The sequence below is a fragment of the Erythrolamprus reginae genome, chromosome 2 (genome assembly GCF_031021105.1).
Source record: "Erythrolamprus reginae isolate rEryReg1 chromosome 2, rEryReg1.hap1, whole genome shotgun sequence".
Classification (NCBI taxonomy): domain Eukaryota; kingdom Metazoa; phylum Chordata; class Lepidosauria; order Squamata; family Dipsadidae; genus Erythrolamprus; species Erythrolamprus reginae.
Genome location: NC_091951.1, coordinates 215,787,126 through 215,812,724, shown reverse-complemented (window position 1 = coordinate 215,812,724; position 25,599 = coordinate 215,787,126). Strand labels below are relative to the sequence as shown.

At 44.4% G+C, this 25,599-nt stretch overlaps 1 protein-coding gene across 10 annotated transcripts in view; it reads right to left on the bottom strand.

Moving 5' to 3' along the window:
* Positions 1–25,599, bottom strand: part of DNM2 (dynamin 2) — a 380,758-nt gene that overhangs the window by 166,415 nt on the left and 188,744 nt on the right. For 6 of the 10 annotated variants that reach the window (XR_011558204.1, XM_070741818.1, XM_070741820.1 and 3 more), the window contains exon 13: positions 6,572–6,623. Coding sequence is in view for 9 of the 10 variants with exons in the window: in XM_070741818.1 (XP_070597919.1) it covers positions 6,572–6,623 (52 nt within the window). In the remaining variant the exon portion in view is untranslated. Of the gene's footprint in view, positions 1–5,891; positions 5,904–6,571; positions 6,624–25,599 lie in introns of all 10 variants that reach the window. The other 4 variants (XM_070741814.1, XM_070741816.1, XM_070741815.1 and 1 more) reach the window with 1 other exon arrangement.

The window sequence follows — 25,599 nt, the reverse complement described above, 5'->3', positions numbered from 1 at the left end:
AACAAAAAGAAATATAAGTAATAATACCCGAACCATACTCAACACCTTAAAATACTATAACGAAAATCGTGATAAACCAGTGGCACTCATCTTTATAGACCTGAAAAAAGCCTTTGATTCTCTCTATTGGGAATATTTCATAACACAAATAGAACACATGAAATTTGGAGACAACTTTATCAATCTAATAAAATCTATTTACTCCCAACAAACAGCAAAAATACTTTTTAATAAAACTATCACAGAAGAAATAACAGTAATGAGAGGAGTACACCAGGGATGTCCTTTAGCACCTTTAATTTTTATATTAGCTATAGAAACATTTTTTAAAAATATAAGAAACTATGAGCAAATAAATGGACTTAAAATAAAAAAGTAACACTTTAAACTCCAAGCTTTTGCAGACAACATAGTATTCACAATTCAAGATCCTCTCAAATCAGCCCATATTTTAATGAGTGAAATACATAGATTTGGGGAAATAACCGATCTCAAAATTAATCTAGACAAAACCCAAATTATAACTAAAAACATGACACCAGAACAAAACTCCATATTAGAGCAAGCTCTTAATGTAGAAATAGTGAAAAAAACCACATATTTGGGCATTACGATCTCAGCGAACAACACTACTTTGAAAAAAGATAATTATGACAGGACATACAGAAGGATTTAAATAGATGGACAAATTTAAAATTATCACTGATGGGTAAGATTACTGCAATAAAATCAAACATTCTCCCCAGATATCTATATCTATTTCAGGTAGCTCCGATCAAATTAAACAAGTCATTCTTTGAACAATTACACAAACTAATTCGGAAATTCATTTGGACAAAAAAAAAGCAAGAATAAAATTTAAAAATCTGCAAGATCACAGATCAAGAGGAGGCTTTGGCCTCCCCAACTTTTATCTTTACTATCAAGCCACTATTTTAACTAAACTCAAAGATTGGATAACACTACAAAACACAAGATTGCTTTCCCTAGAAGGATTTAACTTACAATCAGGATGGCACACATTCCTAATGGTAGAACCAAACAAAATACCAAAATACTTTAAAAACCATTACATCAGAAACACATTAATATCGACATGGCAACAGATAAAAAACCCCATTATCTAGCAATTCCAAAATGGCTATCCCCAAATGAATCTCTTACTTACCAGACCCCTATTTCAGTACCAAAAATAATAACCTACTCCAAATTACTAGACTCTAATGATAATATTCTCACTAGACAACAATTAGAAGACAACGGAATACCTATAGATTGGTTCACATACATACAAATAAACACAAAATACAAACAAGACAAAAGTACACTTGGCTTTCAAAACACCAATCCTCTCGATTTAATAATATTTGGATCCAACATAAAAATGATCTCTAAATTATATACCTATCTATTAAAGCAGGATACTATAGAAGAGCAAGTTAAAGGATCCATGATTGCATGGACAAAAAAGTTTGGATACACAATAAAACTTACAGAATGGGAAAAAATATTTACAATTAATTAACAATTTATTCTAAACACATTCCTTCGTCGGGCGGAAAGATCTAATGACTCCAGGCCTGGTGGCAAAGATGAGTCTTCAAACGTTTTTGGAAAGCAAGGAGGGTGGGGGCAGTGCGAATCTCTGGGGGGAGCTGGTTCCAGAGGGCCGGGGGAGAAGGTTCTTCCCCTAGGGCCCGCCAGCCGACATTATCTGGTTGACAAGACGTCCAACTCTGTGGGACCTCACTGGGCGCTGGGATTCGAAGATAATCTGGTCCTATGCCATGTAGGGCTTTATAGGTCATAACCAACACTTTGAATTGTGTCAGGAAACCAATCGGCAGCCAATGCAGTCCACGGAGTGATCTTGAAATATGGGCATGCCTCGGAAGGCCCAATACCGCTCGCATGGCTGCATCTTGGATGATTTGAAGTTTCTGAACACTTTTCAAAGGCAGCCCCATGTAGAGAGCATTGCAGTAGTTGAACCTCGAGGTGATAAGGGCATGAGTGACTGTGATCAGAGACTCCCTATCCAGATAGGGATGCAACTAGTGCACCAGGCGAACCTGGGCAAACGCCCCCCTCGCCACAGCCGAAATATGATGTTCTAAGGTCAGCTGTGGATGGAGGAGGACGCCCAAGTTGTGGACCCTCTCTGAGGGGGGCAGTAATTCCCCCCCTCCGGGTAATTGACGGATTGATGGGATTGTCCTTGGGAGGCAGTACCCACAGCCACTCCGTCTTGTCTGGATTGAGCTTGAGCCTGTTGGCACCCATCCAGACCCTGACAGCCTCCAGACACCGGCACATCACTTCCACTGCTTCACTGAGTGGACATGGGGTGGAAATGTACAGCTGAATATCATCAGCGTACTGATGGTAACTCACCCCATGCCCTTGGATGATCTCGCTCAGCGGTTTCATGTAGATATTAAACAGAAGGGGGGAGAGGACCGACCCGAGGAACCCCCCATCGACCTCTGAGCCCCCCACTGACACCGACTGCGACCGACCAGAGAGGCAGGTGGAGAACCACTGTAAAACGGTGCCTCCCACTCCCAACCCCTCCAGTCAGCGCAGAAGGATACCATGATCGATGGTATTGAAAGCCGCTGAGAGGTCAAGAAGCACCAGGACAGATGATAAACCCCTGTCCCAGACCCGCCAGAGATCATCTATCAGTGCGACCAAAGCAGCTTCTGTGCTGTAGCCGGGTCTGAATCCTGACTGCCGAGGGCCTAGATAATTGGCTTCTTCCAAGGACTGCTGGAGCTGGAGCGACACCACCTTCTCAACAACCTTCCCCATAAAGGGAAGGTTGGAGACAGAACGATAGTTGTTAAATATGGCTGGGTCCAGGGAAGGCTTCTTGAGGAGGGGGCACACAAACACCTCCTTGTGCGGAGCTGGAAAGAACCACTCCCTCAAAGAAGCATTGGTAATCTTCTGGACCCAGCTCCATGTCACCTCCCTGCTGGCCGAGACAAGCCAGGAGGGACATGGGTCCAGGGACACAGGTGGTGGAACTCACAGCTCCAATGGCCTTGTCCACTTCATTAGGTGTCACCAGGTTAAACTCGCTCCAAACAGGTGGACCAAGATGAGCCCCTGTCACCTCAACTGACTCATTGTCAGCCGACTCTGCATTCCAACTGGAATCAAGACCAGTCTGAATCTGAGCGATTTTATCTGTGAAAAATGTGTTAAATGCCTCAGCACTACCCTGCAAGGGCTCCCCAACTCCCCGATTAATGAGGGAGCGAGTCACCCTAAACAGGGCGGCTGGGTGGGATTCCGCAGACACAATCAGGCCAACATTGTAGGCACGCCTTGTCGACCTGATCGCCACTTTGTAAATCTTAATATGAGCTTTTACAAGTGTTTGGTCAGATTCGGATCTAGTTTTCCTCCAATGCTTCTCTAGACTTCTCTTCTGGCGTTTCATTCCCTGGAGCTCCTTGGTGAACCAAGGAGAACTCCAGGGTCTGTTGCCAGAGAGAGGTCACAAAGGCGCAATTCGGTCTAGAGCCTCTGTCGCAGCTGTATTCCAGGCTGTAGCAAGAGACTCTGCCGAACTGTTTACAAGTCAATCTGACAGAACCCCAAGCGCCCTTTGAAAACCTTCTGGGTCCATCAGGCATCTGGGTCATTGAACATTGAAGGCAAAGTAGATAAAGAAAAGATCTGGTCATGGCTTACAAGTGGGAGACAGAAGGACTAATAATGGCTGCACAAGAACAGGCCATTAAAACGAATGCTATCAAAGCCAGAATTGAAAAATCAACAGACGATCCAAAGTGCAGACTCTGTAAAGAAACCGACGAAACAATCGATCACATACTCAGCTCTGCAAAAAGATCGCACAGACTGACTACAAGCAGAGACACGATGCTGTGGCATAGATGATCCACTAGAATTTGTGCCAGAACTACCATCTACCAGTGGCAAAGAACTAGTGGGATCATAAGTCCGAAAAACTGGTCGAAAATGATCAAGCAAAACTGTGGGACCAATTTCAGACTGACCGAATTCTGAAGCATAACACGCCAGACATCCTGATTGTGGAGAAAAAGAAAATATGGATCATTGACATTGCAATCCCAGGAGACAGCAGAATTGAGAAGAAGCAGCTGGAGAAATTAGTGAAATATGAAGATCTAAAAATCGAGATGCAACGACTCTGGCATAAGCCAGCGAAAGTGGTCCCAGTGGTTGTTGGCACGCTGAGTGCAGTGCCAAAGGATCTCAGCGGACATTTGCAAACCATCAGAATTGACCAAATCTCCATCTGTCAATTGCAAAAAGCCGCTTTACTGGGATCGGCACACATAATTTGCCACTACATCACACACTCCTTGGTGCTTGGGAAGCGCCCGACTGATGATGAAATATGAAATCCAGCAGTGATCTCGTTTGCTGTGTTGTACTGACAATAACAACAACAACAACAACAACAATAATATCCCTGCTTGGCAGGGATTTGGACCAGAGGTTTCTTCCAACTCTGTTATTCTTCTCTCTTACTCCTTTTTTTTACTCATTTATTTAATAAGATTCTCTTTGTTTAGTTTTAAAACCTGTTGAAGAACAGATCATGTTTTAGATCATATTTATGCAGAAATATTGATTATTCAAAATAGTTCAGAAATTTTATAACTCATGAAATATCTAAGCTAATCAATTAAATTTTCACAGCTAAATTTATATCTAAATTTTTTTCTGGACAGCATTTGCCATATGCTTGTGAGTCATGACCATATGCATTCATTAAATCTGAAATGTCATTATTCCACAAGCAAGGGGATACAGAAACAATATTTCTGACCAGAACACCCACCTGAACAGAGTGGGCAGAGAATAACAGCCAAGCACGTGTAGAGAACGTTCAAGTCCCTTTCGACTACAAGATTGAGGGAATCAGATCTTCTTTTACAAAAAAGCCTCATGCGATGAATTTCCTAAAGATCAGCTACATGATCCTATCAACTGAGTTCATCAGCTTAAGCCTTGGGGCAATACGACATACAGTTCTTGTACTTGTTATTTTCTTCATCCATTTGCATTGCTCTTTAAGCCATTGCTTATGCTTGTCTGAAGTTAAGACTTCAAAGAATCATGTATTATATTCTAACTATGTATAACAACACAATATTTTCAAGAAAGTCAATGTAAGTTGCAACTAGGGATATCATAAATTCCATCTAACAGAGTTAGTAACACTGCAACTACCAGTCATGATTCACCAGCATACTTAGCTTCCACCTGAACTACTTTTTCACTTGTTCCCATTCTTAAATTAAAAACTAGGGACACTTAGGAACTGAGACAAGAAGCCTTATTTGGTAAAGCATGAGTGAGGTGGATAGCATATGTGTTGACATTCCATCATAGGAACAGCACTCACCAGAAGAAGATACAAATCTAAAACATGCAGAAAGAGGGATTTCCCCAAAAGCACAGCTTCCTATTCTATTTTCAATGGAATGGGGAGGAGTGGAATGGAATGGAACGGAATGGAACAGAACAGCAGAGTTGGAAAGGATCTTGGAGGTCTTCTAGTCCAATCCCTGCTCAGGTAGGCAACCCTTTCAGGCAAAACCTGTATGGCCCTGAATATCATACAGAGAAAGACTATGAAAAGTCACATTCATGGCCAGATTGATAACCCCACAAATTTAGTACTAGGAGGTAGGTTTAAATCTATACTGTCGTTCCCATGTCTGGATCTCCTGGAACACTTTTTGGAGACACTTGTTTTTCTGTGCAATTAAGTGCACAGTGTTTGTGGCAGCAAGATGGCCTATTTTGGGACTTTTTGTTATGAAAGAAAACCACCATCACCAAGTTTTAAGTATCAGTCACTAGCATATTATATAAGTACTTACCAGTATCTCACCCTTTAGAGGTTGGCAAAATTAGTTGTGCAGGCAGAATGAGGGGACAAAACAGGGAAAAACATAAAATAAATTGAGTAGAGGGGGAAAGGGGAAGCAGAAGCATAAAAATGGTAGGAAAATAAAAGTAAAGTAGAAAAAACAGTAAAAGAAAAAAGTTACATGCTATTAATTATAACTGTACAGTGTTAATGTTTCATTACACTCTTCCAAACAAGAATCAATATGTGTTGGTACTATATATTGTATATTTACTAACCATGATACAATGTTAAGTTGCCAGTCTTATGCCTCAAGACTGACATATTCTCAAAGGAATGTCATGGCTGAATTATTTATTTTCTCTATTATTTTCTTTATAACTAGAATTGTTTTCTGATTATTTCTCAAAGAAACTGGAAATGCACTTTGCAGAAACAGCTTCAGTCTAAATCAGTGCATACAGTCCTAGGGGTACTTTACATTTTGTAATTGGATCTGTTTTCATGTTATTTTCTATTTTCAGATGATATAACGAAAGAGCATTACCTCCTGCATTATGCAGTGCTATGCTCACAAGCCTATTCAATTTTCTGCAACTACATACATTAATGTGCCCAACAGACAGCACTATGTGTGTGGTCATAATCTCCTGAAAGAGAAATGGATCAGTATCTGACATGAATCAGTACCTGGTTTGGAATTGCTCTTTTCTTATTTGCCTGGGTGCTCCTTTGTTGTGCACTGAAAGAAAAGGAACAAATGGTTTTCTTTAAATAAACATTTACATTGCATGTCATTCCCTACCCAACAAAGCTAGCTTATATGTTAGCAATGCTCTAAGACATCTAACAAGACAGTTATGCTCTAAATCAACAAGAACAGTTCCTGTTCAAGTCAAGAGAAGTTAACAAACATGCAAGAAAGTAAGTTCCAGGGCTTGAAGAAAAATGTCACAAATAATTAAACTAGTATCAATCACGCAATAGATTATGTCTGTACTAGAATACTATCAATTTAAGAGTTCTGAAACATTTCATTTGAGGTCTAAATTAGGGAAAGGGGAAAGCACCTAAGCTGAAGCCTGTAACTGCTTGCTTGCTGCAGAAACAGGTGAAAAAATGGCTTTAGGAAAGAAGAGATTTTTAGCCTAGTTCCAAGGTGAATCTTATTAGAGCCCTTACTTTGCAATGAATAAACAGAAAACCCATGTTTGGATGGCAAAGAAGAAATACAACAAGATCAGTACACTGGATTGATGATTTTAAGGGTATTTTTTAAAAAAAATGTTTAATATTATTTTGTATTTATTATATTTTGTATTTAAAAAGTATTGCTTTAAGTATACCAATGTTAAAAAGCAGTAACTTAAGTAGAGGCACATTTTAAAATGTTTTTAGTTAGTAATCCAAATGTTTCTTTAATTAAGTATAATCTCAGTCTTAGTTCTAACAATTTATGCATCAATCACATTTTTAAATTGGAGTACTGTAATGTGCCCTGCATGGGACTGCCCTTGAAGAATATCCAGAAGCTTCAGTTGTTACAAAATGCAGCAGCAGAAGGCAATTATGTGTTCTCCAACTTGTACACGTAACCTTGCTGTGCAAGTTGCATTAGTTTCCAGTTTGCTTCCAGGTCCAAATCAAATACTAATTGTAACCTTTAAATCCCTGTCTCTCCTCAGATCCATCTATATATCCCATGAAGTCTACCATGTGGGCTCTGCGTTGCCGCCCAAAAACTCTTTCCTCCTCGATTTTAAAAACGGGGCGTGCAACCAAAGCTGCCCGCCACCCATAATGTGATGCTTTCTTTTTGTCTCCGCATGCTCCATTTTTGGAATCAGGGAGGGGCTCATGGCACTTCTACCTGAAAACACCTTCCTACTCAATTCCAAATACGTCCAACTGTGTGGAAAGAGAAGTTGCAGAGCACGAGATAAAACACTGCAAGTGGGCAGAACAGGAAGGTGGCAGAAGGTGCTTTTCCCCATCTTGTCTTTGTGTGTTGTGCAAACTGGGGGGGGGGCACCTCTTAACATATTCACTGGCACCAGATTTGAATGGAGCAAATAGCACTGGTATAGTAGGGTTTTCTGACAATGCTGGCATCTTTAAAAGGTACGTGGGAATCTCAAAACCCGAAACTGTCCGTTGTCACTTCATCTCACCATGCCAGGGGAAAGGGGGAGAAAGGAAAGCTTTATTTGTTTATGTCATATGGCCAGCGTGTGCTCTCTGTTAATCTATCAGGAAAAGAGTGGCCCAGACGTTATATAGTGGTACCTCTACCTAAGATCGCCTCTACTTTTCTAGATAAGAACTGGGTGTTCAAGATTTTTTGCCTCTTCTTAAGAACCATTTTCTACTTAAGAACGTGAGCCCGGAAAAATTTCCCAGGAAATTTGAGAGTAGCATGAAGGCCTGGCCAGTTTCTTGCCATTCCCCCTGGGTTTCTCTCTCTGGCACAGTGTATGGGAGGCAGCCTCGGGCTTTTCTGGGCTGCCAGAGGAGCCTTTCAGTGGTGCTTAAGGAGGATTTGGCAGTCCAGACTGAATGGAGCATTTCACCTGGAGAGGGACTAAACCACTTTGCTGTGGTGACTCCCTCCTGCTGCCTCCCATACACCCGACGCGAGGTTGCCTGGAGCATCTGGGCGCGGAAAAGCAAAAGGAGGCGCTTCGCCCTGGCTGGATCAACTTGGCTTCAGCCAAACTGAGGAGTCACCACAGTGAAGGAAAGGTGCCGGCTACAAAGTGAGTGACCGAGAGGAGAAGGGAGCCCTTCAGCATGGGAAAGAAGAAGAAGCAAGTAGCAGCAGTAGCAGTCGCCACCTTTTGGGCAAAGGAGCGGGAGGTTCCCCCTTTCGCCCGCCTGGGTTTCTCTCTCTGGCGCAGTGTATGGAAGGCAGCCTCGCGCCAGGTGTATGGGAGGCGTGTGTTCTTCCTCACCGCCTCAGAGTCCTTCTTTTTTGTTTAAGCCTTAAAGTTTTGGATTTTTTTGATTCCCCTCACCTCACCTTCTTCCTTCAGCAGCGACTGTCCTCCTCCTCTTCTTCTTCCTCCTCCTCCCACCCAAATTCCAAGCTTTTATTTCTTTTCTAATGGGTTTGCACGCATTATTTGCTTTTACAGTGGTACCTCATCTTACGAACGCCTCTTCTAACAAACTTTTCAAGATACGAACCCGGTGTTTAAGATTTTTTGCCTCTTTTTCCGAACTATTTTCACCTTACGAACCCAAGCAGCTGCTGCTGGGATGAAGGGGTTTCTTTTTTTCCCCTTTTTTGAAGAAAGGGAGGGGCGGCTTGGAGGAGGAAAGATTTTGCAGAGAACAATGTGCTTGCAAAGGCACTGAATGGGTGTCTTTTGAAGAAAGAAAAGGGAGGGGCGGCTTGGAGGAGGAAAGATTTTGCAGAGAACAACGTGCTTGCAGAGGCACTGAAACGGTGTCTTTTGAAGAAAGAAAAGGGAGGGGCGCCCCCTTCCCTTTCTTCCTTCCCACTCACCCTTTAGCCTAGCCTTGCTTCTTCCACCCGCCCCCTTTAGCTGCTCCTCCCTGCCCTCTGTTTGCCTCCCTTCTAAAGTTTGGGATTTTCCTGAAGGATTTGCACGCATTATTTCCTTTTACATTGATTCCTATGGGAAACATTGTTTCATCTTATGAACTTTTCACCTTACGAACCTCCTCCTGGAACCAATTAAGTTCGTATGATGAGGTACCACTGTACATTGATTCCTATGGGAAAAATTGCTTATACTTACAAACTTTTCTACTTAAGAACCTAATCAAGGAATGAATTAAGTTCTTAAGTAGAAGTACCACTGTGTAGGCAAATCAGTCAAGCCTTATGGAAGAACTCCCTTTCAGAGAAATCTTTATTTTCATCAATATATAAGTGCTCCTTTATTGCTGGAGCAACTCCCAAGTGACACAAGAGCCACAGAGATTCATGATTCTCCTGCCTGATTCCTCAAATCAGGTTTCTTGAGATCTTGATTTGGAGATTATTGTTTATTGATTTTGGTAGTGATATGTGCTGAACTGCTGAGCAGTTTGTGCCGGAAGATCCAAGGTATTTCAAGCTTTCTACACTCAAGTCAATCATTTTCCTCCCCATTTCAAAAATGGAGCGTACAGAGACAAAAAAAGAGCATCGCGTTTCAGGCGCTGGGTGTTCTAGTGGCTCTGCAATCCAAAAACACTTTCCTCTCTGATTCCAAAAATAGGGTGTGCGGAGATAAAAAAAATAGCATTGCATTACGGGCAGCAGGCCACGCAGGGTGCATGCTCCGTTTTGGGAAAAATTGAAAAGATTAAAAGGTTCACCACATCACTGACCTATATACTAAAATTTCAAATATCAAATAAATCAACAAATGACTTTTTCAAATAACATGCGGAATTATTTTGTCCACATAGTTGCAGATAAATTCAAGACCCATGCATTCTTAATTGGCTGCTCTGAAATAAATGGAGATCTTCAATTCAGCCTATTGCATGAATGCATAATTTCTAGAAAAAATGAACTGTCATAAATAATTGTGTTCTATTTAATAAACCATGTCTAAAATCCCCACAGATCAGCATTATATACAACCCAAGCCACAAAGTTTTGATATTCCACAAAACTTTAAATTAGGAACACAATTTACAATACTAATTCTAAATTGTGATCTCCAACTTTCAGAAACAACACGTTAGGTACCATTTTCTTGGGTGGATTTCAAATTACTAAGTGCCCTATTAACAAGCTGTACAATACAGGTGGTCCTCAACTTACAACCACAATTGAGCTGAAAATTTATGCTGTTAAGTGAGACATTTGTTAAGTGAGCTTTCTTGTAACAATTGTTCAGTGAATCACTGCAATTGTATAATTAGTAACACAGTTGTTAAATGAATCTGGCTTCCCCATTAACTTTATTGGTCAGAAGGTTGCAAAAGGTAATCACATAACCTGGAATTTTGCCAAGAATCTGAATTTTGATCATGTGAATTTGGGGATACTACAATGGTGATAAGTGTGAAAAATGATAAGTCACTTTTTTCACTGCTGTTGTAACTGCAAATGATCATTAAATGAATAGTTGTAAGTTGAGGACTATCTGTACTTCGGACAGTAGAAGCATTTCCCTCTTCTATGCTGCATAGAGTTTTAACTGAAAGTGATAATGGATGCATGTCACACAATCACTTTGTATAAATAAACTCAATTTGCATTTAAATTTGAACCTGTTTTTTTGTTTATAATACCAGAAGTCTCAATAAAGGTAAATAAAATATTGAGAGACAGAGAATCCAGCAGCCATTAAACAAAAGGTTCCGCTTCCTCTCTATAGAGTAGTTTGAAGGCATCATTTATGTAATTGGCAATAGGAAAGCTTAATAACTCAAAATTCAGGAAATGAAAGCTAGTTCTGTGTCCCTCTCAGCTTTGGCCAGAGAAAAGTTATCTCATCTGTATTCAAATATAAAAATGCAAGCAACAGAAGGAATTGCTCAAGTCCTTCAAAGAAATGATTTGACATGATGTGCATGACAGATAACTAGCAGTTTGCTTTTGGAGTGAAGATTTGTAAGAAGTCATTTCTACTGTTCAATTCCAAACTTCATTCCAGTGCAAGTCCAAATACAAGATACTTCCAGCAAGTGTTCCAAAAGATTAGACAGTTTGGATTCTTGTCATAATAGAGAAAAACTCTCACAGGCAGATACGCACCCAGTCACCATGTGCTGTTCAGTGTAACAGCTGGGGAATTTTGGACAGTTTCAAAGGCATCCAGAAATAAAAGTGAGACAATTCAAAGAAAAACCGAGATAGATTAACAGGGGGGGGGGAGGAGAGAACTCTGTATTAAGAGGGAAAGAAGAGATATATGAATATACATGCTATAAAAAATCACCCTAAAGCCATTTGATATATTGAAGGCAATATTTTATTTGCAGTTTGCATAAGTCACATTATAAAAGTCCTTTGGATCATATCATAATATTTAAAAAAAAACAAATCAAAGGGATTCAGGTTTTTCTTTTATGGTAGTCAATGATTTAAAAAGTAGCAACCTCTTGTCTTCATTAAGAAAACTTTCAGACTCCTGTGCCAAAAGATTCATATTTTAATACAGAGGAAAAAAATACATTAACATATTTTGCAAGTTTGCAAAAAAGTGAAAGTAAATTTTGTTAAAAGAATCTAAACTTGTTATAGGTACATCAATAAGGCATTTGATATATAAACTACAGCTTCTTGGCAAGAGAAAAATGTGGGAGAGACAGCATCACCATGAGATAAATTTGTGAAAGGATGACAAACCAAATTCAATGTGTAATCCCCAATGAAACTACATTTACACGGAGGGGAGCATGCAAAGGGTTCTGTCTTAAGCCCAGGATTCCCCAACATCTTCATAAATTATTTAGATGAGGGGATAGAAGGAGAATTTATTGAATTTGCAGACAACACAAGCTGGAATAACTAACACTTTAGTAGATAGGCACAGAACAACCCTGACAGATTTGAACACTGGGTTCCACCCAACAAAATGCAATTCAATGGTAAGAAATGTATAGGCAAGAAAAAAGCAAATGCAGAGGTATAGAATAAGTGGCACAACAGCAATAACTGTGAGAGGGATCTAAAAGTCCTGGTGGACAATCACTTAAATGAGTCAGCAGGATGTTGCAGCTGTCAAAACAAGCCAATGCAGTTTTAGGCTAGCACAAATTTATACTGCCTTAGTCAGATCACACTTGGAATACTGTGTCCAGTTTTGGTTACCATGATACAAAAAAGATGCTGAGACTTTAAAGATTAGAAAGGCTGCAAAACAACAAAGATTAGTAGAGGCCAAGAGGCTAAAGGATATAAAGAATGGTTGCAGGAATTGGGTATGTCTACCTTAATGAAAAGGAAGAATGGGGTGACATGTTAGTTTCAATTGTGCAGCAGCCACAAAGAAGAGGGGATTCATTCCTGCCTGGACACCAGAAGGCAGACAAGAAATGTTGTTGTTGTTGTTATTTAGAGTTGGAAGGGATCTTTGGGTTATCTAGTACAACCCCCTGCTCAGGCAGGAGTCCCTATACCATTTTGGACAAATGGCAGTCCAATTTCCCCTTGAAGGTCCTAAGTGTTAGAGCGCTCACAACCTTCACAGGCAAGCTGTTCCATTGGTTGATTGCTCTCACTGTCAGAAAGTTTCTCCTTATTTTCAGGTTGAATCTCTCCTTGAACAGTTTCCATCCATTATTCCTTGTCTGGCCTTCTGTTGCCTTGGAAAACAGCCTGACCCCCTCCTTTCCGTGGCAGCCCCTCAAATATTGGAACACTATCATCATGTCACCCCTCGTCCTTCTTTTCACTAGATTAGCCATGCTCAGTTCCTGCAACCTCTCTTTGTATATTTTAGTTTCCAATCCCCTTATTATCTTGGTTGCCCTCTTCTGCACTTACTCTAGAGTTTCAATGTCTTTTTTGTAGTGTGGTGACCAAACGTGGATGTAGTACTCTAGGTGTGGTCTGCAACCTAGAACTAAGGAGAAATTTCCGAACAGCAAAAACAAACAATCAACAGAATAGCTTGCCTCCAGAAATTGTGGGTGCTCCATCACTGGAAGATTTTAAGAAAAGACTGGACAGCCATTTGTATGAACTGGCATAGGATCTCCTAATTAAGCAGGGGGATGAACTACAAGACCTCTAAAGTTCCTTCCAATTCTGTTATTCTGTTATATAACAGCAACAGTCCAGCTTTTTGCAACTTACACTATAGCAGCCGTTTTGATTGCAGACGTTATGTGAGTATGTACGCCCAAAATTGGAATGTTATGTGAGTATGTACGCCCAAAATTGGAAAAAGGACCACATAATATACATATTATAAATAAAATAATGTAATTGGCTGAAATGAATAGGTTAACCATGCAGATTAAAGACAGAGAAGATACAGTCTTCTACAAAATCAGGGACAAATGGTATAATTAGCTACAAAAAAAGAGAAGAATTGAGAATAACTAGCTTTTGCCCACATCGCAAAAAGGAATTTTATCAAAACTGAAATTAAGACCTTTTTTCCTTAATTCAGTCATGCCATAATATTTATAGACTAAAATTGCTCTGTTAGCCTTGTTTCTTTTGGTATTATTGTGTCTATACCTTTAAAAAAAAATTCTTAAGAAACGTTTCAATTATAACTTTAATTATAACTTTTTAATTATAACTTTAAAGTGGAAAGAGATATTAAAAGTTTTCTGTTTGTTTTAAATAAATAGTTACCGTATATACTTGAGTATAAGTCGAGTTTTTCAGCCCCAAAAATGGGCTGAAAAACCCGATCTTGGGTTATACTCGGGTGACCAGTTAGGTGACTGACAAGTCACAAGAGGGCACCCGCGGGAGCCTGGCGGGCATTGATGGCTTGGGTGGGTAAGGTAGCTTGCGCGCGAGAGGGGGGAAAAGCTGGCGAGGTCAGGTGGAGGGGTGTCGAGAAGACAGAAGCAGGAATCCACCGCCCCCGACCTCACTGGCTTCCCATTGCCTTTTTCCCCTCTCGTGCGCCGTTGGAGTGGTTAGTTGGCTGCTTCTATCTTCTCGCCACCGCCCCCCCACCTCGCTGGCTTTTTTCCCCTCGCGCCTTTGGAGTGATTGGCTGGCTCCTTTGCTTGCGTGCGAGGGGGGAAAAAAGCTGGCGAGGTGGGGGGACGGTGGCGAGAAGATAGAAGCAGCCAACCAACCACTCCAACGGCGCACGAGAGGGGAAAAAAGCCGGTGAGGTCGGGGGGATGGCGAGAAGACAGAAGCAGGAATACATCGCTGACCTCACTGGCTTCCCATTGCGTTTTTCCCCTCTCGCGCGCCATTGGAGTGTCTGGTTGGCTGTTTCTGTCTTCTCGCCACCCACCACCCACCTCGCCGGCTTTTTCCCCCTCTTGTGCGCAAGCAAAGGAGCCAGCCAACCACTCCAACGGCACGCGTGAGGGGGAAAAGGCAATGGGAAGCCAGTGAGGTTGGGGGCGGTGGATTCTTTCTTCTGTCTTCTCACCACCCCCGCCCTCCCCACCTCACCGGCTCTTTTCCACTCTCGCACTCAAGCAAAGGAGCCAGCCAACCACTCCAACAATGCGTGAGTGGCAAAAAAAGCCGGTGAGGTGGGGTAGGCGAGCAGACAGAAGCAGTAATCCACCGCCCCCGACCTCACTGGCTTCCCATTGCCTTTTTCCCCTCTCGAGCACCGTTGGAATGGTTGGCTGTTAAACAAAATTACCATGCAATCCGGTAATTTTGTTTAGACGCAGGAGAAAACGAGGGCTTTTAATTTCACTTTTGGATTTGCAGGAAAGAGAGCGATGGGAAAGGACATGGTTTTTTTCTTCTTCTTCTGCCGGTCGAGGACAAAGTGGGTGTTGGGAGCAGTGGGCGAGCAACTTGTCAGCGGCGAGAGAAACATTTCAGTGGGGAGAAAACCGCAAGCCGAGAGTGCCTTTTTTAATCGCTCTCCTCTCAATCTCAGCAGGATGCCGAGAAGCGGGGTTTTCAGAGTAGGGAGGCAAAAAGTGTCAGAGTGTCACCGCCAAGATGTTTCTCGACAGGGTGGGGGTCCCTAAACTTTCCTTTAACCCCAGCGGACACAAAAATGGGAGCGCGTGGTCCTCACCAGCCACCCATCTACCGTGACTGCCCTGCGCCAAGGCAGAATTAAATTCAACAACCAAGATATTATATTTTTTAAAAACATCCTTTTTTTACAGTTTGTTTGCCTTTTAAGACATCTGTCTGGCTGTGCCTAATGTCAACACTAAAAAAGTTTTGCCAGATGAAAAATCTTTTGCCAGATAAGATATGGATCCCACTGAATAAAATTTAGAGAATACTCAAAATGATTCTTCATTTGCTTTGTAACCTTAAATAAAAAACCAGTACAGAATTGACTCTGTAATTTACCAGGGGAGGGGGGGACAGACAGAAAGGAAATGAAGGAAGGAAGGAAGGAAGGAAGGAAGGAAGGAAGGAAGGAAGGAAGGAAGGAAGGAAAGCAGACAGACAGACAGAGACCTATGACCACAATTGAGCTCAAAATTTGTTAAGCAAAAGCGTTGTTAAGTGAGAATCACCACATTTTACTCAATCCATGACATTTCCTAGCTCTAACAGTGATGTGTAAGCTATTTATTTATTTATTGATTGATTGATTGATTGATTGATTGATTTGATTTGATTTGTATGCCGCCCCTCTCCGTAGACTCGGGGCGGCTAACAACAATAATGAAACAACATGTAACAAATCTAATATTTAAAATAATTTTAAAAACCCTTATTTAAAAAACCAAACATACACACAAGCATACCATGCATAAATTGTATAGGCCTAGGGGGAAGGGAATATCTCAGTTCCACCATGCCTGATGACAGAGGTGGGTTTTAAGGAGCTTATGAAAGGCGAGGAGGGAGGGGGCAATTCTGATCTCTGGGGGGAGTTGGTTCCAGAGGGTCGGGGCTGCCACAGAGAAGGCTCTTCCTCAGGGTCCCGCCAAATTACATTGTTTAGTCGACGGGATCTGGAGAAGGCCAACTCTGTGGGACCTAACTGGTCGCTGGGATTCGTGCAGCAGAAGGCGGTCCCGAAGATATTCTGGTCGGATGCCATGAAGGGCTTTATAGGTCATAACCAGCACTTTGAATTTTGACCGGAAACTGACCGGAAACTGATCTGCAACCAATGCAGACAGCGAAGTGTTAGTGTAACATGGGCATATTTAGGGGGCATATTTTTTCCTATTACAGTAAGTGAGGTTGAATGTATATAATTTTACAAGAGCTCTCTCTCTGTATATACACATAGTTTATATAGTATATATAAGTTTATATAGTATTATATATGTGGTGAAGGTGATGAGGTGTCTTCCAGGAGCCACTGCCCACAGGGACAGGAGGCGGATTACAAACATTGTCAGGGCTGTGAGTAAAGGAAATAAAGTTGATGTGGTGGTGCATCTTGGCACAAACGATCTGTCCCAGAGAAATGTTAATGTAGTAAAAAGAGATTTTCAAAGTCTAAGTGTGGAGCTGGGTAAAATAACTGATTCAGTGACTTTCTCAGAGGTGTTACCGGTTTGTGGCCAGGAGGGTAAAACAAGTTGTATCAGAGAGTTTAATGTGTGGTTAAGGCAGTGGTGTAAAGCTGAAGGTTTTGGTTATGTAAGTCATGATGTCAGTAGATGGTCTAATAGGGAGTTGTTTAAGAGGGATGGTTTGCATCCATCATACAGAGGTACCCAGGTGCTCGGTGAGGAATTCAGAGCTTTTTTGGGACAGGCATTTAAACTAGGTAAAGGGGACAGAGATGTACCAGATGTGGAGGATTTCTGTCCCCGACCAATGAGGATACATCAGTTTCTGGAAGCTTATGAAAAGGGAGCTGAAAATAAAATAGATGTAGTTGTTGATGATAAGGGGCAAACTAATAATGAAAATAATGTTCTTCGGGTAATGTGCACGAATGCTCGAAGCTTGAGCAACAAGCTCTGTGAGTTAATGGCCATAATATCTAGAGATAATTTGGATCTGGTTGCCATAACTGAGACATGGTTTAAGGATTCCAATGAATGGGAAATATCCATACCACGATATACACTGTATAGGAAGGATAGAATAGAGAGAAGGGGAGGTGGAGTAGCCATTTATGTTAAAGAAAGTCTAAAAACAATACTAATTCAAAATACATGTAAAGATCTGGAGACCCTCTGGATTTGCATGCAAAATAAAGACGGTTCTGTCATTAGAATTGGGGTGATCTATAGGCCTCCAGGGCAATCTGAGGAACATGACAACAAGATGGTGGATGAGATTACCCTAATGGCAGTAAAGGGAGATATTGTGGTTATGGGTGATTTCAACATGCCTGATGTTGACTGGAATATCCCCAGTGCCCTTACATGCAAAAGTAAGAATATAGTAGAGGCCTTTACAGGAGCAGCTATGGCACAGCTAGTTAAGACACCAACTAGAGGGGAGAATATTCTAGATTTAGTTTTTACAAATGGGAATCGGGTTTCAGAGGTCAAGGTGGGAGAAAATTTAGGTTGCAGCGACCATCTATGTTTGTGGTTTGATGTAAAAACTGATTGTGAGCAATCCTATACTGCAACCAAAGTATTGGATTTCAGAAAAACAAATTTTAATGCAATGGGGGAATATTTAAATAATGAATTAAAGGGGAGGGATAAAATGGCAGGAGCGAGCACCCAGTGGACTGTATTAAAAAAGGCCATCTTAAAAGCCACAAGACTTTATGTAAAGCAAGTAACTAAAGGTAAAAGGAAGAAGAAACCGCTATGGTTTAGCAATGATGTAAGGGCTATAGTCAATGAAAAAAAGGCTGCCTATAGGAGGTATAAAGAGTCTGGAAGTATAGCTGATAGAGAGGTGTATAAAATGAGACAGAAGGAGGTGAAACAGATAATATATGCTGCTAAAGCCTCAAAAGAGGAAGAAATAGCAAAATCTGTAAAGAAGGGGGATAAAACCTTCTTCAGATATATTAGTGATAGGAAGAACAAAAACTGCAGCATCACAAAGCTTAGTACCGGGAATAATACATGCATTAATGGGAATAAGGAGATCGCTGACCATTTCAATAGCTACTTCTGTTCAGTTTTCTCAAAGGACACCTTACAAAATAATACTATAGAGGGATATAGCATTGCTTCCAGCTGTACGGATTCAGCTCCAGTGATCTTAGAAGCCGATGTCTTAGAAGAACTTGAAAGATTAAAGATAAATAAGGCAATGGGTCCAGATGGCATCCATCCCAGAGTTCTTAAAGAACTCAGATCTGTCATTGCTACCCCCCTGACTGATTTGTTTAACCAATCCCTGTTAACAGGAGATGTTCCTGAGGATTGGAGAAAGACCGTTGAACTTACCTGAACGGTCTTCTCGATGCACTGCAAGGAGAGTCCAAGATGGGTATTCTTCAGTCTGATTGGTAGGGACTGAGTTTTAATTTAAATATTAATTACTAGGCAGGCACCGCCTCCCCCTTAGCCCTCCAGTCTAAAATAAAGCGAAGGAGCAGTAAAGCAAAAACCATTTATTAAACAATATCAAACTGCAACCTTGAACCGTAACCAGAAACCACACCCCCACGGGAACCCTGGTCCCAGAATCGGGAGGGTTTGGACTCTCCTTGCAGTGCATCGAGAAGACCGTTCAGGTAAGTTCAACGGTCTTTCTCCAATGCACTTGCAAGGAGAGTCCAAGATGGGATATGCCCAAGTTATAATCACAGGGAGGGACAAGACTGGACCAGGGGTTCCGAGTAGGAACAGACCCCTTGTAGTACCCTCCTCCCAAATGCTGCTTCCGCCGAAGCAAACGAGTCAATTCGATAGTGTTTGATGAAAGTGGACGGAGCTGCCCACGTGGCCGCCCTACATATGTCCTCTAAGGAAGCTTGGGTCCTCCAGGCCGATGAAGTAGCCGCACTTCGAGTTGAATGTCCAGTAATCCCCGGTGGAACTGGGGAGCCTTTGGTCCTATACGCCTCTGAAATACATTCCCTCAACCAGCGGCTGATAGTCTGAGAGGACACCTTGGTGCCCATGGTTCTAGTGGAAAAGGACACAAACAGGCCTTCCGACCGTCTAATAGGCTGAGTCCTCCTAACATAAATTTTCAGGACTCGTCTCACGTCCAGTTTATGCCACCTCAATTCAGAGGGGTGAGTCCCATGAGAACAGAAGTCAGGGAGCACTATATCTTGAGCCCTATGAAAGGATGTGTTTACCTTCGGAATAAACGCCGGATCCAGTCTAAGGACCACTCTGTTTGGCTCAAAACGGCAAAGGTCTGGTCTTGTGGACAAAGCGGCTATTTCAGAGACCCTTCTGGCTGAAGTGATAGCAACCAAGAAGGCTGCTTTGAAGGTCAGTAGCCGTAACGAAATCTGACGTATGGGTTCAAACGGGGGACCTGTCAATGCATGTAACACCAAGGGCAGGTCCCAGGAAGGAAAACGATGAACCGTTGGTGGTTTTAGATTGGCCGCTCCTTTCAAGAAATCCCTGATCCAGGGATGTCTGGTAAGGGAACGGTAACTATCTGTTGAGATGATGGTGGCCAGAGCGGCGACATGACGGCGTAATGTATTTGGGGCAAGGCCCTTCTCCAGGCCCGCCTGCAGAAAAGTTAGAACAACAAGCGGAGAGGCCGTCTGAGGATCTATCCCCCGCTGTTCACAAAACTTGTAGAAAGCAGCCCAAGTGGTCTGATAAATCCTCCTGGTAGAGGGTCTGCGGGCTGCTTGAATAGTGGCAATGACCGTGTCTGGCAAAGCTTGGCGTTTTAGATGTTCCCGCTCAAGTGCCACACGGTCAGTTGCCACCACTGTGGCTCCGGATGAGACAAGGACCCCTGGGTCAGGGAGATCTGTCGGTCCGGGATCCTCCAGCTGGGTGCCGTCGAAAGTTGCACTAGGTCCGCGAACCAGGTGCGGCGAGGCCAATACGGGGCTATCAGTAGCACCTCTGCTCTCTCCTCCAGGATCTTCCGTATCACCCTGGGGAGAATAGATAGAGGCGGGAATGCATATAGAAGGCCCCGAGGCCATTGAAGAGTTAGGGCGTCCACTCCTTCCGCACCGGGGGATGGGTATCGAGCGAAGAAGCGAGGAAGCTGGGTGTTGAGGCTGGTGGCAAACAAGTCCATCACCGGGTCTCCGAACCTCCTCACCACTTCCTGGAAGATCTCGGGATCCAGCCGCCATTCGCCCGGGTCGAGTGTCTGTCGGCTGAGCCAGTCCGCCCACACATTCTCCACTCCCGAGATGTGTTCCGCTGACAGAGAGGCCAAGTTTTCCTCTGCCCATCTGAGAAGTGATGTTGCTTCCTTCATCAGTCTCCTTGACCGAGTTCCCCCTTGTCTGTTGATGTGGGAACGTGTGGATACGTTGTCGGTCAGGATACGTACATGTCGACCCCGTACTAGATGAGCAAGACTGTGGAGGGCCAAAGAAACAGCCTTCAGCTCCAGGAAATTTATATTGACCTCTTGCAGGTCCTGAGGTTCCCAGAGGCCCTGAACCATGTGCGAGGAGAGGTGGGCTCCCCACCCTATCAAGCTGGCGTCCGTTGTTATTATGATAGGGTCCATATCCAGGAACGTGGAGCCCCTGGTTAGTGAGGGGGAACTCCACCATTTTAAAGAGTAGCGTACCCTGGCGGTGAGGGAGACTCTCTTGTGGGAGTGGCTTGTCTTCCGTCTTTGGTATGGTAGCAAAAACCATTGGAGTGGTCGTAGATGGTGTCTTGCCCATGGCACTATATCGATACACGAGACCAGAGTTCCTAAAATCTTTGACAGTAGTGCAAGACTGGGATAGCGATGATGTTCCAGCTCCCTCATCAAGTTCCTGATTGTCTTTTGTCTCTCCTGGGACAGAAAAACCATACCCAGGTTGGAGTCTATAGTGGTGCCCAGGTGGGCAAGACGGAGTGTAGGTATTAAGTGACTTTTTGTCCAGTTGATTGTAAAACCGTGGTTCTGAAGTGTCTGGATCGTTAGCTGTGAGTCTCTGTGCGCCCGTTCTCTGGTTCTTGACAAAATGACGATATCGTCGAGGTACGCCATCACGCGTACCGACTGGCGTCTGAGACTGGCCGTGAGGACGTCCAATAGTTTGGTGAACGTCCTGGGGGCGGAGGACAGTCCGAAGGGCATTGCCTTGTACTGGAAATGTGCCCCGTTGAAACAGAATCTCAGGAACTGTCTGTGATTCGGGAATATGGGTACATGGAGGTAGGCCTCCTTCAAGTCTATAGATGTCATAAGGTCGCCCTGCCTTATGGATGCCAGGATGGACTTTAGTGAGTGCATTTTGAATCTCCTGTACTTTACGTAGAGATTCAACTGCCGAAGGTTGAGGATCATCCGGACTCCTCCTGAGGATTTTGGCACGAGGAATATTGCCGAGTAAAAACCCCTGCCTCGATGAGCTGGGGGTACTTCCTCTATAGCCCCTATCTCTAGAAGGTGGGACACCTCTTGGTACAGGAGCTTCCTTTTTTGTGGGTCTGACGGAATGCGACAAGGCAGGAAGCGTTGAGGGGGAGGTCGAAGAAACTCGATCCTCAGGCCCCGGGAAACCGTGGATGTCGCCCAAGCGTCTGAGGACGTGGTTTCCCAGATGCCCGAGAACCGCAGTAGCCTGCCGCCTAGGGGTGCAGTGCCCAGTGAGTCATTTGTTCCTTCTAAAGCCTCTGTTGGCCCCTCTGAAGGGGCGGCGTCCCTGGTAGGACCTATTTCGATCCGCCTGGGATGTCCTGTCCGACCTGAAGGATCCCTGGTTGAAGGAGCCCTGGAAGTATGGCCTCGGCGTCTGGGGATTGCTCGAGGAGGGCTCCGTCCGAAAGGGTTGTCTTCGCTGATAGGGGGTGAAGCGCCTATCTTGTCGTCTGTTAGCTCTGGGCATCACCTTCTTCTTGTCCTTGTCCTCGATTAGGACATCATCGAGGACCTCTCCAAACAGCTTTTTCCCCTTAAACGAGGAAGAGGCTAGACTCCATTTGGACTTGACGTCCGCCTGCCAGTTGCGGAGCCAAATGAGTCTGCGTGACGCCACAGAAGAGGCCATTGCTCGTGATGCAAACTTCGCGGCATTCACTGTGGCATCCGCCGAAAACTCCGTGGCCGCCAACAATTTGTTGAGGTCCTGACGAAGTCTGCCGTCCTCTGGGTCAGCTCTGGCCTGGATTTCTTTAATCCAGAGGATCATGGCCCTGTTGAAGAACGAGGCCGCCGAAGCGGCTCGCACGGCCCAGGCTGCCATCTGGTGAGTCCTGCGAGCCACGTTTTCCGCTCTCTTGTCCTCGGCCTTCAGACCTTCTTGTGACTCAGACGGTACGAGGGCATTGGACACCAGGCTTGTGACAGGCTTGTCCACGGCTGGAAACTCCAGCAGCTCCTCCATCTGCTGGTCGAAAGTATAGAACTTGCGGTCAAGATTGGAGGGTCCCTGGGCCGCCGCCGGGTTCTCCCATGGGCGTTGGATGGTTTCTAGAAACAGGTGGGAAGATGGGATGTTCACCGTCTCCTGTTTGGGGAAGACAAACAGACCTCCCGCGGGTTGTGCCTCATCGGAGGGTACCGCCTGACCGCTCTCTCCCGCCTGATCGATGGTTAACTTAGCCTTATTCAGGAGCACCCTGAAGAGGGAGGATTTAAACAAGCCCGTGTAACTGGGTTGCTCAGGTGGCTGGTCATCACCAGACAGGTCATCCTCAGCGGCACTGAAGTCATCTCTATAGGACTCCTCCTCCTCAGCTGATTCCATCCAGGACCGCGTAGCCGGGTCCCTCCAGGGGTCTCTGGGTCTCATCTGAGGGGGTCCCACTGGAGCCTGCTGAAGCTGTTGCGCTCCCGTAGCTATGCCTTGGTTATATGTATTAGTGATCAGGTCTTGGAGGGCCTGGGGCATGCTCTGCCAGGTATCCTGAGAATCGCGAAGGCCTGCAGCCGTAGGGGTGAAAGTGGCTGCCTGCGCGTGGTGAGAGGAAGAGTAATTAGGAGGCCAGCCTGTTGGGTGCCTCCCCAGGCTATAAGGGTCCGCCCTGGATGATGCCCAGGCCTGGGCTCCTCTTTCAGGGGACCAATCCCTCTCAGATGTTGAGGTCCCCATCCCCTGGTAGACCCTAGGGGGAGATAAGGAGGAATTGGCAGACAGTTGCTGGCTAGGGGGCAAAGCCGGTCCTGGTGCTCTTTGTGAGGCCTCTAGTTGCTTTTCCAGCGCTCTAATGCGCTTCTCTGCATCCCTCAAGGAAGATCCCTGGGTTGACTTCGCCTTAGAGGCTTTTTCTTTGGGGGTACTGGGCTTGTTAGCAGAAGCCTCATCCCCAGCAGGTGGCGCTTGGTCTGCCATGGCCGGATTGATAACTCACGATCACCGATTGCAGCCTGTAATGCACCTGCGTTCCCCACCGAGCTCCTTAGTGTCGCGGCAGCCTCTGGGAGAAACGAAAACGAAATTGGGGAATGAAAACCCCTTCTGCGCCTGCGTGCCCAGTGTCGAGCCGGCGACCTCACCAACATGGCCGCCGGCCCGTTCCCATGGTAACCGGGCTTAATTTGGGCGCGAGAAGCAGCAGCCGGAGGTCTACGGACCATCTCAAGATGGCCGCCTGACCCCACCAAGATGGCTGCCCGCCGGTTCCCTAGGCAACCGGACGCTTACTCTGGGAGGCGGGCGGGAAAGGACCGCCGATTCCCGCCCTCTGCAATCGCCCGTTTTGTCTCTCCTGGGCGATGCCTCCTTCCTGAGGAGCCGATCCGCCGCGGCGAGCCTTCGACTGAGGGCGCGGATCGCTCCCGCCTGCCTTCCGTTGGGGGGGGGGCGCCAGCCTCCCCTGCGGGCCGCTCGGAGCGCAACGTTTATCCCGGCCCGTGGTATGTTCGCCGGGGGAGGGACGGACCCCCCGAGGCGGCAACCACCTCCTCGTCCTCCGGGTGCCACCGCGGAGGTAGGCTACCCGGGCGCTCACTCCCAGACCCAGGCTGGCATCTGCAGATCTTCTGTGAGGGTCTTAAGCTGGGAGGAGCTGCAGGCAACTGGGTTAACCCACTGGAGGTTTGGAACCCAGGCCCGCCCGAGGAATTATTCCCCCAGCTGCACCTAAGGGAAAAAAGGAAAAAGAGAGAAAAAAATTAGTACAAGAAAGGTATAAACTATTTAATAATAATAAATATACCTAAGAGAAAAAACTCAGGAGTCCCTTTACTGCGACTGAGTTTTTTAGACTGGAGGGCTAAGGGGGAGGCGGTGCCTGCCTAGTAATTAATATTTAAATTAAAACTCAGTCCCTACCAATCAGACTGAAGAATACCCATCTTGGACTCTCCTTGCAAGTGCATTGGAGAATGGCCAGTGTTGTGCCTATCCACAAGAAGGGCAGTAGAGAAGAAGCTGGAAACTACAGGCCAGTTAGCTTGACATCAGTTGTAGTTAAAATGATGGAGACTCTACTCAAAAAGAGGATAAATCAGCATCTAAAAAACAATAACTTATTGGACCCAAATCAGCATGGCTTTACTGAAGGCAAATCGTGTCAGACTAATCTCATTGAGTTCTTTGACTATGTCACAAAGGTGTTGGATCAAGGTGGTGCCGTGGATATTGCCTATCTGGACTTCAGCAAAGCCTTTGATACGGTTCCACATAAAGAGCTGATAGATAAATTAGTGAAGATTGGACTTAATCCCTGGATAGTTCAGTGGATTTCAAGCTGGCTGAAGCATAGACATCAGAGAGTTATTGTTAATGGCGAGTATTCTGAGCAGAGACAGGTTACAAGCGGTGTGCCACAAGGGTCTGTTCTGGGTCCTATTCTTTTTAATATGTTTGTGAGTGACATAGGGGAAGGTTTGGTAGGGAAGGTTTGCCTATTTGCCGATGACTCTAAAGTGTGCAATAGGGTTGATATTCCTGGAGGGGTTTGTAATATGGTAAATGATTTAGCGTTACTAGATAAATGGTCAAAGCAATGGAAACTGCAGTTTAATGTTTCCAAATGTAAAATAATGCACTTGGGGAAAAGGAATCCTAAATCTGAGTATTGCATTGGCAGTTCTGTGTTAGCAAAAACTTCAGAAGAGAAGGATTTAGGGGTAGTGATTTCTGACAGTCTCAAAATGGGTGAGCAGTGTGGTCGGGCAGTAGGAAAGGCAA